This window comes from Rhinoderma darwinii, chromosome 2 (genome assembly GCF_050947455.1).
Source record: "Rhinoderma darwinii isolate aRhiDar2 chromosome 2, aRhiDar2.hap1, whole genome shotgun sequence".
NCBI lineage: Eukaryota > Metazoa > Chordata > Amphibia > Anura > Rhinodermatidae > Rhinoderma > Rhinoderma darwinii.
In genome coordinates this window covers 137,440,657-137,453,829 of record NC_134688.1, presented here as the reverse complement: position 1 = coordinate 137,453,829, position 13,173 = coordinate 137,440,657, and the positions used below count along the sequence as shown (strand labels likewise).

General features: G+C 39.2%; 1 protein-coding gene across 2 annotated transcripts in view; it reads right to left on the bottom strand.

Annotated features, from left to right (window-relative positions):
- Nucleotides 1-13,173, bottom strand: part of TDRD3 (tudor domain containing 3) — a 274,537-nt gene that overhangs the window by 32,297 nt on the left and 229,067 nt on the right. For both annotated transcript variants that reach the window (XM_075852311.1, XM_075852312.1), the window contains 2 exons: nt 10,414-11,252; nt 7,581-7,706 (listed from right to left, as the gene is read on the bottom strand). In XM_075852311.1, coding sequence (XP_075708426.1) covers nt 7,581-7,706; nt 10,414-11,252 — 965 coding nt within the window. The remainder of the gene's footprint in view (nt 1-7,580; nt 7,707-10,413; nt 11,253-13,173) is intronic.

The window sequence follows — 13,173 nt, the reverse complement described above, 5'->3', positions numbered from 1 at the left end:
GGAAAGAGTAATACTAAAAAGAATTACAGGAACTCTAGGTAATATGTTTTAGGCCTAATTTACATGTGCGTTGGAGGATCAGTTACTGGCCTCCATTGCAGAATCCGCGAAAAATATTGGAAACAATAGTGTAGTATGCTGTGGAAATGGTTCCGGTACAAAAACAATGGACACCCTGACAAAATTTATTAAAGCCAATGGGTTCTGACGGCAGCCGGTGGCTACTGTAGTGCAACGTGTTCTGCTCCTTGGACGGAGAAGAACGGAATAACGAACGCAGATGTGTACATAGCCTGTAATGTTTTTATTTTTCTTTCTTCTTATTTTGTTCTATGTGAAAAAATCTTCAAATAAAAAAAAATGACACTTCTTAAAGTGAATTTTTCTTCCCCCTTTCCCAATTAATAAAAAAAACTTTCACAACTTGAGGCCTGAGTTACACGAGCGTGTGCGTTTTGCACACGCAAAAAACGCGGCGTTTTGCGTGCGCAAAAGGCACTTAACAGCTGCGTGGGTCATCAGTGTATGATGCGCGGCTGCAAGATTTTCTCGCAGCCGCCATCATTTTGACACTCCGTTTGGATGTTTGTAAACAGAAAAGCACGTGGTGCTTTTCTGTTTACACTCAGAGTTTGACAGCTGTTGCGCGAACCACGCAGTTCGCACGGAAGTGCTTCCGTGAGACCTGCGTGGTTTTCACGCACCCATTGACTCCAATGGGTGCGTGATGCGTGAAAAACGGGGAAATATAGAACATGTCGTGAGTTTTACGCAGCACACTCACGCTGCGCAAAACTCACGGACTGTTTGCACTGCCCCATAGCCTAATATAGGTGCGTACAACACGCGTGAAAAGCACGCGCGTATATTACGCTCGTCTAAATGATGCCCGAGTTTGTAAATCACATTTTGTAATACAAAATCCCTTTTTGTTACTTTAACCCCTTCCCCCTGCTTGCATTCTGGGCCCTAATGACCAAGCTATTTTTTACCTTTTTCCATCGTCGCTTTCGAAGAGCTATAACTTTTTTATTTTTTCGTCGACATAGCTGTATAAGGTCTTGCTTTTTGCGGGACAAGTTGTACTTTTTAATAGCACTATTTTGGGGTACATATAATTAATTCATTAACTTTTATTAACTTTTTTGGGGGGGATAGAAGAAAACCTGAAATTTCACCACTCTTTTTTTGCGCCCTAAATCTATGTCGTTTACCGTGTGGTATAAATAACACAATAACTTTATTCAGCGGGTTGTTACGATTGCAAAGATACCAAATTTGTATAGATTTTGTATGTTTTACTACTTACATAGTAAAAACACTTTTTTTTCAAAATTATTTGTTTTTGTGTCTCCATATTTGAAGAGTCATAACTATTTTATTGTTCCGCCGATGCAGTTGTATGAGGGCTTGTTTTTTGCGGGATGACTAGTAGTTTTTATTGGTACCATTTGAGAGTAGATTCGACTTCTTAATCACCTTTTATCAAAACATTTCAGGATTAACAGAAAACAGCAATTTTTCCATTGTTTTTTATTTTATTTTTTACAGCGTATGTAACAGCTGTATAAATATATGTAACTTTTTTGCTTTATTGTGTTTTTTTTTTAATAGTAAAGCATTTTAGAAGGGGAAAAAGTGGGTTTTTCATTTTTTTTTCCTTATTTTTTTAATTAACTTTAGTCAACTTTTTTTTTTTACTTGTCCTACTAGGGGACTTTCATATGCGATCATCCGATCGCTTTTATAATACACTGCAATACTTTTGTATTGCAGTGTATTACTGCCTGTCCATTTAAAACGGACAGACATTTGCTAGGTCATGCCTCCGGCATGACCTAGCAGGCATTCACGACAGGCAGACCTGGAGGCCTTTATTAGGCCCCCGGCTGCCATCGGAGACACAGACACTCGGCGATCTTCACGCCGGGTGTCAGTGAAATGAGAGGGAGCTCCCTCCCTCTCTCCAAAACCACTCAGATGCGGTGCACACTATTCAGCACCGCATCTGAGGGGTTAAACGGGTGAGATCGATACTTATATCGATCTTACCCGGTCGAGCAGGGACGCACCCAGCCCTCAGCTGCCTCTGGCAGCTGAAAGCAGGGAGTTTCACGGCTTCCTACTCTGTTTACTTTATTCTAATGCAGCGCTGTGGAATAGCGGCGCTGTAGAATAAAGCCCACTAATGACCGCCGTGAAAAGGCTTATCGGCGGTCATTAAGGGGTTAAGGTATAATAATTGAGATATAATATAATAATAATGGACTGTGTATATATTTGTCCATGCATGGCAGAGATCGGTGGTCTTTTTTTAAATTATTTTTTTAGCACTGAAGAGTAAATTATGACACTAAGCACTGCACAGCTAAATGTTGTACTTCCAGGGAGAAAATAAGCTGATATGAAAGGTGTTTTTTTGTTTTGCTTTGTTTAGCACTAGCCTTTAGATACTTTATTTTGTACCCATATTCTTTCAGTTAGAATACTGTTTTTGTTACCTTATAACCATTATATTTACTTTGAGCCCTAGCTTGAAACTTTTATTATTGAATAGGCACTGATAATGGAAAATAATAAGTGTGCTAGTATAAAAAGAATTAGGCTTGGTGGGTTATTTGTATGATTAAGTGAGAACCTTACAAAGAACATTGTAAAAATATAATTATGGAACAATAAAAAGGTAAAACTACTGAGGATACATTGACTAGCAGAATCCCCTATTCTATCTAAGTTATGCATTAGAAAATACACTCAAACCAGACACGGGACGAAATCGAAAATTAGTCAAAGAAACTACAATTAATACAAAATTAATTTTTTGACACATTTTAAAATGAATGTACTTTAAAGAGGCTCTGTCACCAGATTTTGCAACCCCTATCTGCTATTGCAGCAGATCGGCGCTGCAATGTAGATTACAGTAACGTTTTTATTTTTAAAAAACTAGCATTTTTGGCCAAGTTATGACCATTTTCGTATTTATGCAAATGAGGCTTGCAAAAGTACAACTGGGCGTGTTGAAAAGTAAAAGTACAACTGGGCGTGTATTATGTGCGTACATCGGGGCGTGTTTACTACTTTTACTAGCTGGGCTTTCTGAAGAGAAGTATCATCCACTTCTCTTCAGAACGCCCAGCTTCTGGCAGTGCAGATCTGTGACGTCACTCACAGGTCCTGCATCGTGTCGGCACCAGAGGCTACAGATGATTCTGCAGCAGCATCGGCGTTTGCAGGTAAGTCGATGTAGCTACTTACCTGCAAACGCTGATGCTGCTGCAGAATCAACTGTAGCCTCTGGTGCCGACACGATGCAGGACCTGTGAGTGACGTCACAGTCCTGCACTACCAGAAGCTGGGCGTTGTGAAGAGAAGTGGATGACACTTCTATACACAACGCCCAGCTAGTAAAAGTAGTAAACACGCCCCGATGTACGCACATAATACACGCCCAGTTGTACTTTTACTTTTCAACACGCCCAGTTGTACTTTTGCAAGCCTCATTTGCATAAATACGAAAATGGTCATAACTTGGCCAAAAATGCTCGTTTTTTAAAAATAAAAACGTTACTGTAATCTACATTGCAGCGCCTATCTGCTGCAATAGCAGATAGGGGTTGCACAATCTGGTGACAGAGCCTCTTTAAGACACAACAGTATTCTAGCATATTAAGAGTAAGACCTCATGCACACGACCATAGCCGTGTGCACGGCCTGTGATTACAGCACGGAGTGTCATCTGCGGGCTGTCCACAATTCACGGACTGTGCACACATTGATTTCAATGAGCCCGGACCGCAAATCCAGACCGTATAATGACTTGTTCTATTTTTTTCCGGTCCGGGCTCCCGTCCAATGCACGGACCGTGGAAACCACGGTCGTGTGCATGCGCCCATAAAAATGAATGGGTCCGCAATTCATCCCCATTTTTGCTTTTGCAGATGAATTGCGGACACAAAAACACGTTAGTGTGCATGAGGCCTAAGTATTCAGATATAAGCAAAAATAGTCAGATTTGGAAATGTTTTGCTTTTTCCGGTCCATATATCATCCTACCCATATAACTAAGTGGGGATTAAATATTTCCACTCAAATGAATGCTAAACATACAAAATAAACAAAAAACAATACAATTCTGCCTTATAGGGGTTATCCAGGTTTAGAAAAACATGGCTGCTATCATCTTGAAACAGCAACACACCTGTTCATTGGTTGTGTCTGGTAATGCGGCTCAAATCCATTGAAGTGTATGGGACTGAGCTGCAATACCACACACAACCTGTGGACGGGTGTGGCACAGTTTTTTTTGAAGAAAGCAGCCATGTTTTTTTAAACCTGGACAACCCCTCGATTCGATCCTACTTTTTCTTATATTGCAATAAGAGCTGAGTAATATATAAAGAAATCTTTCTGTGTGTCCCAGGAATCAGTCATTTTCCCCGCTCCTTCTCACAATCCTGTGTCTGGCTGTAAGACAACTGGCTGGAGCAGGAGCCTCACCCTCTGCTCTGTCTGCAGTAGGACACAACGATTGTTAAACCTCGCCCCTTAGTCGTGCAACCGCCAATAAAAACGAAGCAGATTAGTAGGAAATTAACCCATCTGGTCTCTCAAAATTTCACGGGACTGACACATAGTGTAAGCAAATTTATCTCCTGTTTACTTGTAGAGTTTATTTATAGATTTAGTGTTCCTTTGAAGCTTCACTTGTGCTTTTAGAAATAACTGTGCAGTGAATATAAAATATACTGTACATAACCCCATAATGTTTATGGTTACATTACAGACTATAAATTTCAAGAACTCCTAAGAATTCTTATGTATTTTTGGACAAATAATCCAGTGTCCAAAGCTACTGCTAAACCTATTAGTTTGATATATCTGTTGGTTAACAAATGCGGCTCTAGAGATGTGAAGGTAACAGTGTGACGTGTATGCTCCAACACTGGTCCTACACAACACTGTCCGCATGACACAGTAAAATAAGGATAATAGATATAAGAACCAGCTACCAGGCATCCAAAAAACAACTGAATAACTAGATTGGTTGGTAAGTCTCCACTAGCACAATCCTGAGTCTGAAACAACCTCCCCACAAAAGTAGATGACATGGCTATGCAATGCTAAAGATACCTTAGTAGAGGACTATTAAGAAGAAAATAAAAAAATAGGAGTTACTCGCTCCTAAACATTCACTTCAAAAGCACTGTGAAAATTCAAGAAGATTTGTTGGAGGAAAAGCAATGCAATAAAAAGGAAAATAGAGAAGTAGTGCTAATACATGAAATAGTAATAGTGCTAATACATGAACTAGTAATAGTGCTAATACATGAAATAGTAATAGTGCGAATACATGAAATAGTAATAGTGCGAATACATGAAATAGTAATAGTGCGAATACATGAACTAGTAATAGTGCTAATACATGAAATAGTAATAGTGCTAATACATGAAATAGTAATAGTGCCAATACATGAAATAGTAATAGTGCTAATACATGAAATAGTAATAGTGCTAATACATGAAATAGTAATAGTGCTAATACATGAAATAGTAATAGTGCGAATACATGAAATAGTAATAGTGCGAATACATGAACTAGTAATAGTGCTAATACATGAAATAGTAATAGTGCTAATACATGAAATAGTAATAGTGCCAATACATGAAATAGTAATAGTGCCAATACATGAACTAGTAATGCATCTCTTCTGGGCTTAGTCATTCAACAGGTGACAGAACTACATAGAAGTCTCATCTCTGCAGGTTCAAATAGAAACAAATATGTCCACTGCATGGAACGGTTTCCTATAAAGCCCTAAACAAAACCTTATACAACTGCTTTGAGGTGAAATTAATTGCCAAAGTTTAAAATGATAGTCACCACAACGAGACAACTTTAGGACATCCTAAAACATGAATAGAAATAAACTAGACTGGAAAAAAACTCAACAAATGAACTAGAATTTACAGCAGAAACAGCCGTTAATTATTGCGCAAATCTAGACCAGCTTATATCTGGCGCATGGTGTGCTACAAATGTGCCTAATTTATTAAGCGTTGTTAATAAATTAGGTGCATTTTACTCCAACATTTTTGAGATTACGGCTGGCATATGAAATGCCCCGCCCCATACTTTTTATTTTTATACCCGAAGGGAAAAAACAAATATGTATTTGCTGTCTTCAATAGAGTTCTTTTCCACAATTTAACTAATTTTATTGAAACTAATGAACTGAAATACATGTTACATTTATGCAATCTAATACTGTATACAAGCGGCAAAACAAATTTAACAATACAGAAATAGCCGCCTGGGATTTTTAATCTTCCTTAATATCATTTATGTAATTAGACCAGTAAGATTTTGGGGGGAAAAAAAGTTGAAATAATTGAAGTAAAGATACTGCACCAGAGGGATAATTTGGCAGAGGTAAAAGGAAAACACAAGATGTACCTAGCTTGATAAGAAACGTCTTCTAGGTGAATTATAGCAAGCGAGTGGATGTGCATTACATAAATCAGGGCACATTGATTTTTCTGTTTACATTCCAAAGATTACACCAGAACACAAATTAATATTGATCAGAGAAGCTAATGTTTGGATAAGTAAATGAAAAATAAAGCAAATTACTGTTCACACAAAAAAAATTACAGGATACTTACTGTCAATTTAATAAAGCTTCACTAGCTAATTCTTAGGGTTATACTATAAATGCACCGATTCTCAGAAAAACAAAAAACATTATTTGAGGGGTGTTAAAAAGCAGATAAAATATATAAATAGACAAAGAAAACGGAAATAAAAAGTATTCGCCTTTTCATGCCCAAGGATTCCTGACATTTTCAGGACCAAATCGTTATACTATCTCTACAGAATAGAATGTGTTTTCATTGATCCTTCACAATTAAATGTAATATTTATTTCTGGAAGCCATGTGGGGAAGAAAAATGTCAACCACAATAGTGTCTGTCACTACTCTCAAAAACCATTGAAAAAAGTGACAGAATTCTTTTAAAGGTCTAGCTCTCGGTCCTCTCATTGTCCCCACCATCCCTTCTACTAAATGTGGGTGACACGCATTGATCTCCACAAGAACATTGACATTTCAGTTGTGTAAGCCAATACTGTGTAGAGCCTGGTATGCACATGGCTAATGTTTTAAAAGGGATCGGTCAGCTATCCTGACATGTCTGTTTTAATATATATTTGCCCTACCCAAAAAATAACAACTCTACAGCATCTTTTCTTAGCACTTTGTGTTGTGCCCTTTCTGTTATTCATCCTGGAAATGTATGAATAAACTGACAACTGGGTGTTACCAGTCAGTCTATGAGCCCGTACACCACTACATCGGCTTGTGCACACGCGTGACCAGCGCTCCATTCATTTCTATGGAGCTGCCGGACATACAAGCCGGACACAGACCCGGAAGTCCCAAACTTCTCATGGAGCACTTCGGGGGACTTTCGGTTCCCCGTTCTCCTTATCGCTAGGGTTCCCAGTGGTCGGACTCCCAGCGATCACACATGTATCCCCTATCCAATTTTAAATGACATGTAAACTACTATCACTCACCCATGCCTCTGCCTGAATAGGCTTGATGTTTTCTAATAGTACTTCTTCATAGTTTCCATAGTCGCAAAATTTTACCACTGCTGTGGTTCCAGAAGAGTGTAAGGCTTCAATTTCCGCTCTGTAATACTGTAAACAGATACACATTTTAACAAACACACTTGTTCTGTTACAAGTTCAAGTACTCATTAAAAATATGCACTTAGTTCCATTTGTTTTTATTCTTATCCCTTCAAAAAACCAGTCAAAATGTCATGACTTTACTTCCTCCACTTTATACACAATAATATGAAAAGTTTATTGAAGTGGCATTCTTTTAATTTTAAACTTACAAATAGCTAAAATAACAAATAGCATTTGTCATGTCAAATACCTAACTGATGAGTCAACAGAGTAATAAAAAAATAACAACTAGTAAATAAAAAAAAGGTAGGCCTGCTTTGCACATTGCAAAGCGCTTATTAGAAAATATGGCCTTCTTGGTCAGAGAATTTCCCAAGGTGGATAACAATTTGTAACCCAGAGTTGTGTATCCAGTGGTCATTTCAGATTCTATGCACTGCAATGTGTCATGAGCCTCCTGTTTTGGAAATCTTGCTTGAAGGAAGTTATGGCATACTTGGGTAGTAGAGCACCCTGCTCTATAAGTAGACATTGATGGAGGCCTGACCTGAACTCGGCCCACTCCATGGCACAGATGCCATAACGCACAGTTGGCCAAGGAACCGCTAGGCACCCATACTCAATGACTTGCAGTCTCCTAGAATGGCAGGACTAGTTATTTGTAGTCTGTAACTTATATCTGATCATAGTAACTACTCACTCTTGTTTTGAAGCGATATTAACATCATACATTTAAACAAAAGTATTTTATAGAACAAGGAAAGGAGAGAATAAAACACAATAATATAGAAAGAAATATAGGATATTCTTCTTCTTTGACTAGTGGTTATTAACTTTGTGTGAGTGTTAAAGGAGTTTTCAACAACCGGACAACTGATGACCTATCCACAGGATGGGTCATCGGTATATGATCGGTGTGGGTCCGACACCCAGACTCCGCACTGATCAGCCGCTCCGAGCATGGGAAGTTTTGAACAGTATGCAGTAGTTGGAGCCGGAAAAAGATAGCTCTGGAGACAGAATAGCGGTGGAGCTGGAAAACAGCCACTATGCAGTGGTTGGACCCATCTGCTTTCGGCTCCAACTACGGCATACCGTTGAAAACATAGGGTGCCCGGAGGCAGCCAGAGTGGCTGATCGGTGCGATGTCTGTGTTTTGAACCTGCAACGATGACCTATCCTGTTGATAGTTTATCATTTGCCCAGTTGTGGAAAACCCCTTTAGGCCATATCATTCTCCAAGTTATTAGATCACTAGAGAAGCATTATGCTGTGATATTGCAGATACACAACTCATGACGTTACTGAAATTAAAATGAAGTATTGAACAAAAAGTTTATTTTTCATTATTATTCCAGACTAATACATCAAAAGAATAAAAAATGTTTCAAGAAAAATTATTGGGTGATGTGTCGCATCATGTAAGAGGCTACACGGATTGAGGTTTCTCAATGCAGGGATATACTTTTTATGAATAGTAATAGTTTTACATAATATGCATACACTTTACAACTTCTTAAAGGGGTTGTCCGACGTCTACAATGATCATAGTGTGTCCTGCTGCTAGGACCCCAAGCAATCAGCTGTAACAGAACCTGGCAGTCATTTCCTCAGCGACACCACCACTGGGGAAAAGAAAACATGTCTACAGCACTCAACCTTGAAAATGTGGTACCATAGAAAAGTATTCATTGTTTTCATACATACACTTCCATTTAAAAAAAAATCTTTTGACTACTAAATAGATTGCATTAATATGCACATTTATCCTAGTAAGTGTAAAGACTTCGTATAAAGATTGCAATTAAAGCGGTCTTCATTAGTTTAAGTTGCAGTTTCTGTAGATATTTTATATGCATAATATAAGTGGAAGCTTTGTAATATTTAATCAATAACATGTCAAATTTTTCATAGTACCGTGTTTCCCCGATAGTAAGACACCCCCGATTGTAAGACGTATCGGGGGTTTCAGGGGGGTCGGCTAATATAAGCCGTACCCCGAAAGTAAGACATATGTCTTACTTTCGGGGAAACACGGGGGTATTGCCGCCTCCTGCCCACTTCCGCGCCGCCCCCCTCTCCATACGTCTCCATCAGCGGCAGGAGCACGGCTGTTATACACAGCCTGGCTCCTGCTGCAACTGCCGGAATCGAAGCGCGCGCCGATTCCGGCAGTTTAACCCATTAAATGCCGCTGTCAATAGTGACAGCGGCATTTAATGTGTTTGACAGAGGGGGGAGCTCCCTCTGTCACCCGATCGGCGCCCCCGCAAACAAATCGCGGGTCGCCGTCGGGTTTCCATGACAGCCGGGGGTCTAACAAAGACCCCCAGGTCTGCCTTCAGCATCTGCCTGTTAGGCGATGCCGGAGGCATGACCTAATAGGTTGCCTGTCAGTTTTACACTGACAGGCAATAATGCTTCGGTATACTAAGTATACCAAAGCATTATATATGCGATCGGCACATCGCATAGTGAAGTCCCCTGGTGGGACTAAAAAAAAAAATGTAAAACAGTTAAATAAAGTTTGTGAAAAAAAAAATAAAAATAATTCGACAATTTTTTTCCCAATATAAGACATACCCCGAAAGTAAGACATAGTGGGGCTTTTGGGGATAAAAAGAAAGTAAGACACTGTCTTACTTTCGGGGAAACACGGTATATATACATACACACACATGCACGAACATGTACATTTGTCTTCATATCATACCTTATTATCTTCCCAGTAGAGAGCTAAACATTCATCCCCTGGTCTCCAACTAAAGGCTGTGTAGACGTTATCCACATTCCGTTCTGGTTTTATTGGACCAGATCTCTTTTTAGAGTTATTGGTGTACAACATCTTATTTCTATCCTCTTGTGTCGAATTCAGATTTGATCCTATTGCTTTTATCGGGCCAATTCTTTGTCCCTTCTGTTCAATTTCTCCATTTGGTAAATCATTAGCACCTTCTTTTACTAATGTTGCATGATAGTTAGAGGATTCCATATTGGCACTAAAAGTTTTCTCGCTTGATGAACTAGTGAAAGTTTCAGTGTTACTTGTCCGTGGTCTCCTGTCAATATAGAATTCGGAATTGTGTCTTTGGTCTTCTCTTTTACCACGTTTTTGCTGAGCAGCCTCTGTATTATTATTCTGAATGCTGGTGTCCTCCCTTGCTTCAAAGTGGTTAGGACCTTTTACGGTCCTACATTGCATAGTATTATCTCTTTTTTTAAAAGTACCATCATTTTGGTAACTAGAGGAAGAATGTGGAAAATCTTTTAATCTATCATTCCTTTGATATCCTCTTTCACACTTACTCCGGTCTTCTATCCATGGCTCTGTATTGGGTTTTTCTGGACCGCGACTTCTTGGTGGCACATTACCTTCAAATGGTCTAGATGAATGTACTTCCCTTTGGAAACGAGGGGGTTTTTCATTCCTTGGACCTCTAGTATCATTCCGAGAAAAGGGACGAGACTGGTTATAATCCTTTACTCCATTCTGCTCTAAATTTTGAACTCTGTGTTGTCCTTGGTTTTGAGGTTGAGTTTGTGGCTTATTGTCTGCAAAAGGTAAAAAACGCTTTGAAATAAATAGATCATTTGCAAGTATAGAAAAAAAGGCAAATAGACAGCACAGGAAGAATTTATATAGCTAAACGAACAGTATTGGTTTAAAAATAATAAGAATTACCGCCATTAATACTAAATACATATACGGAGTGTAAAATCAAATAGTCAGGCACAAACTTGAACTAAAGCATGTAAACTCACTTTTGTAATAAATGTATCATTATGACACTTACCTCAACATGCACAATCCCCCCCCCCCAAAAAAAAACAAAAAACAGAAGGTATGAAGACATGTTAGGCTATGTTCACATCTGCGTCAGGGCTCCGTTCCGACTGAGCTTTCCATCCGAATGGAGCCCTGACTGACACAAACGAAAACCATAGGTTTCCGGTTCCTTCACCATCAATTTCAATGGTGACGGATCTGGTGCCAATGGTTTCTGTTAGTCTCCGTTGTGCAAGGGTTCTGTCATTTTGACGGAATCAATAGCGTAGTCTACTACCGTATTGACTCCGTCAAAACAACGAAACCCTTGCCTAACTGAGACAAACGGAAACCTACGGTTTCCGTTTGTTTCAGTCAGGGTCGTGTTCTGACGGAAAACTCAGACAGAATGTCAGAACGGGACCCTAACCAAACACTGGCATGTTATAGGGCTAGACCTTTCCTGAAGCCCATTTTGCCAAAAAAAAAACATGGTAACCTTCTGACGAGCCCCTACTTTGAAGAACTTACTAGCGCCCAGTAGAGTGCGGCATTGGGATAAACAGTGTATTACCCAGACTGGAATGAAGGGTAGTTACCAATGCGACACTAGTAGATGCTTATGTTGCAAGACTATCACTCATAATAGAGCTACGTTTACATCTACCTATTCTGCTGAAGTCTTTGATATCAAGTATGAACTTACCTGTAAATCAAAATCAGTGATATACCTGTTACAATGCACTTGTTCACTTCATTACATTGGGAGAACAGTACAAGCGTTACATTGTAGACTTAATAAACATAGGTCAAACTGCGGCAAAGGTTTCATGCAACATAGTGTATCTCGGCACTGCATACTGCAACATAAAGGCAATTTTAAATGCTATAAAGTCACTCCAATTGACTATATAGACCCCGCACATAACAGTTTTGAAAATATCTGCAAAAGAGAAGTTTGTAGGATGTATAAGCCGAATACACTAATACCAGTGGGTCTTAATCTATTGACAGAAACAATTATTTGAATAATTTTTTCATCACACGGTCCCTCTAATGTACAAATGAATAAAAAGTATTGGCCATTTGAACATATATATCGTGGACAGGTTATCATAATTTGTGGAAGTCAAACATACTGTTTCGCCCCCTTTATACGCAGCACTATGACCCTATGTTCTGGTTCCTACTTTTCTCCCTTCCCTGTCTCTAGTCCTGATCCGCTCTCAGAATTGGAATTCCTCGTGAGCGGTTCTTGATGCACGTGAGCCCTTGTAGCGAACTTGGTGTAATACAATTTCCGCCCAAAAAAAATCACTTGTGTATGTGTTCATAGCAACCCTTAAGTAAATCCGTGGATACCAGATAGTAACTATGGCAACCTGTTCCCAATCCTGATCGGCTCCCAGAATTTAAGTTTCTCACGAGCCGTTTGATCAAGTGGGCCTCCGTAGCGTCATTGGCGCAATAATACTTATGCAAAAAATCACTTTGATTTGTGTTTATGTCAACCCCTAAGTATCACCGTCTAATTAGTGGATACTTGGCAGTAGCCATGGCAACGGGTAATGCCGAGAAAAGCCTCTGAAGAAAGAATGCAACAAATCATTTAACGTAGAACTCACCATACATCATGTGCTAACAGTAAGGTATCTTTGTTTTGTAACTTGTAGCTTAATTTACACACATATATTTCATGCAAAATGT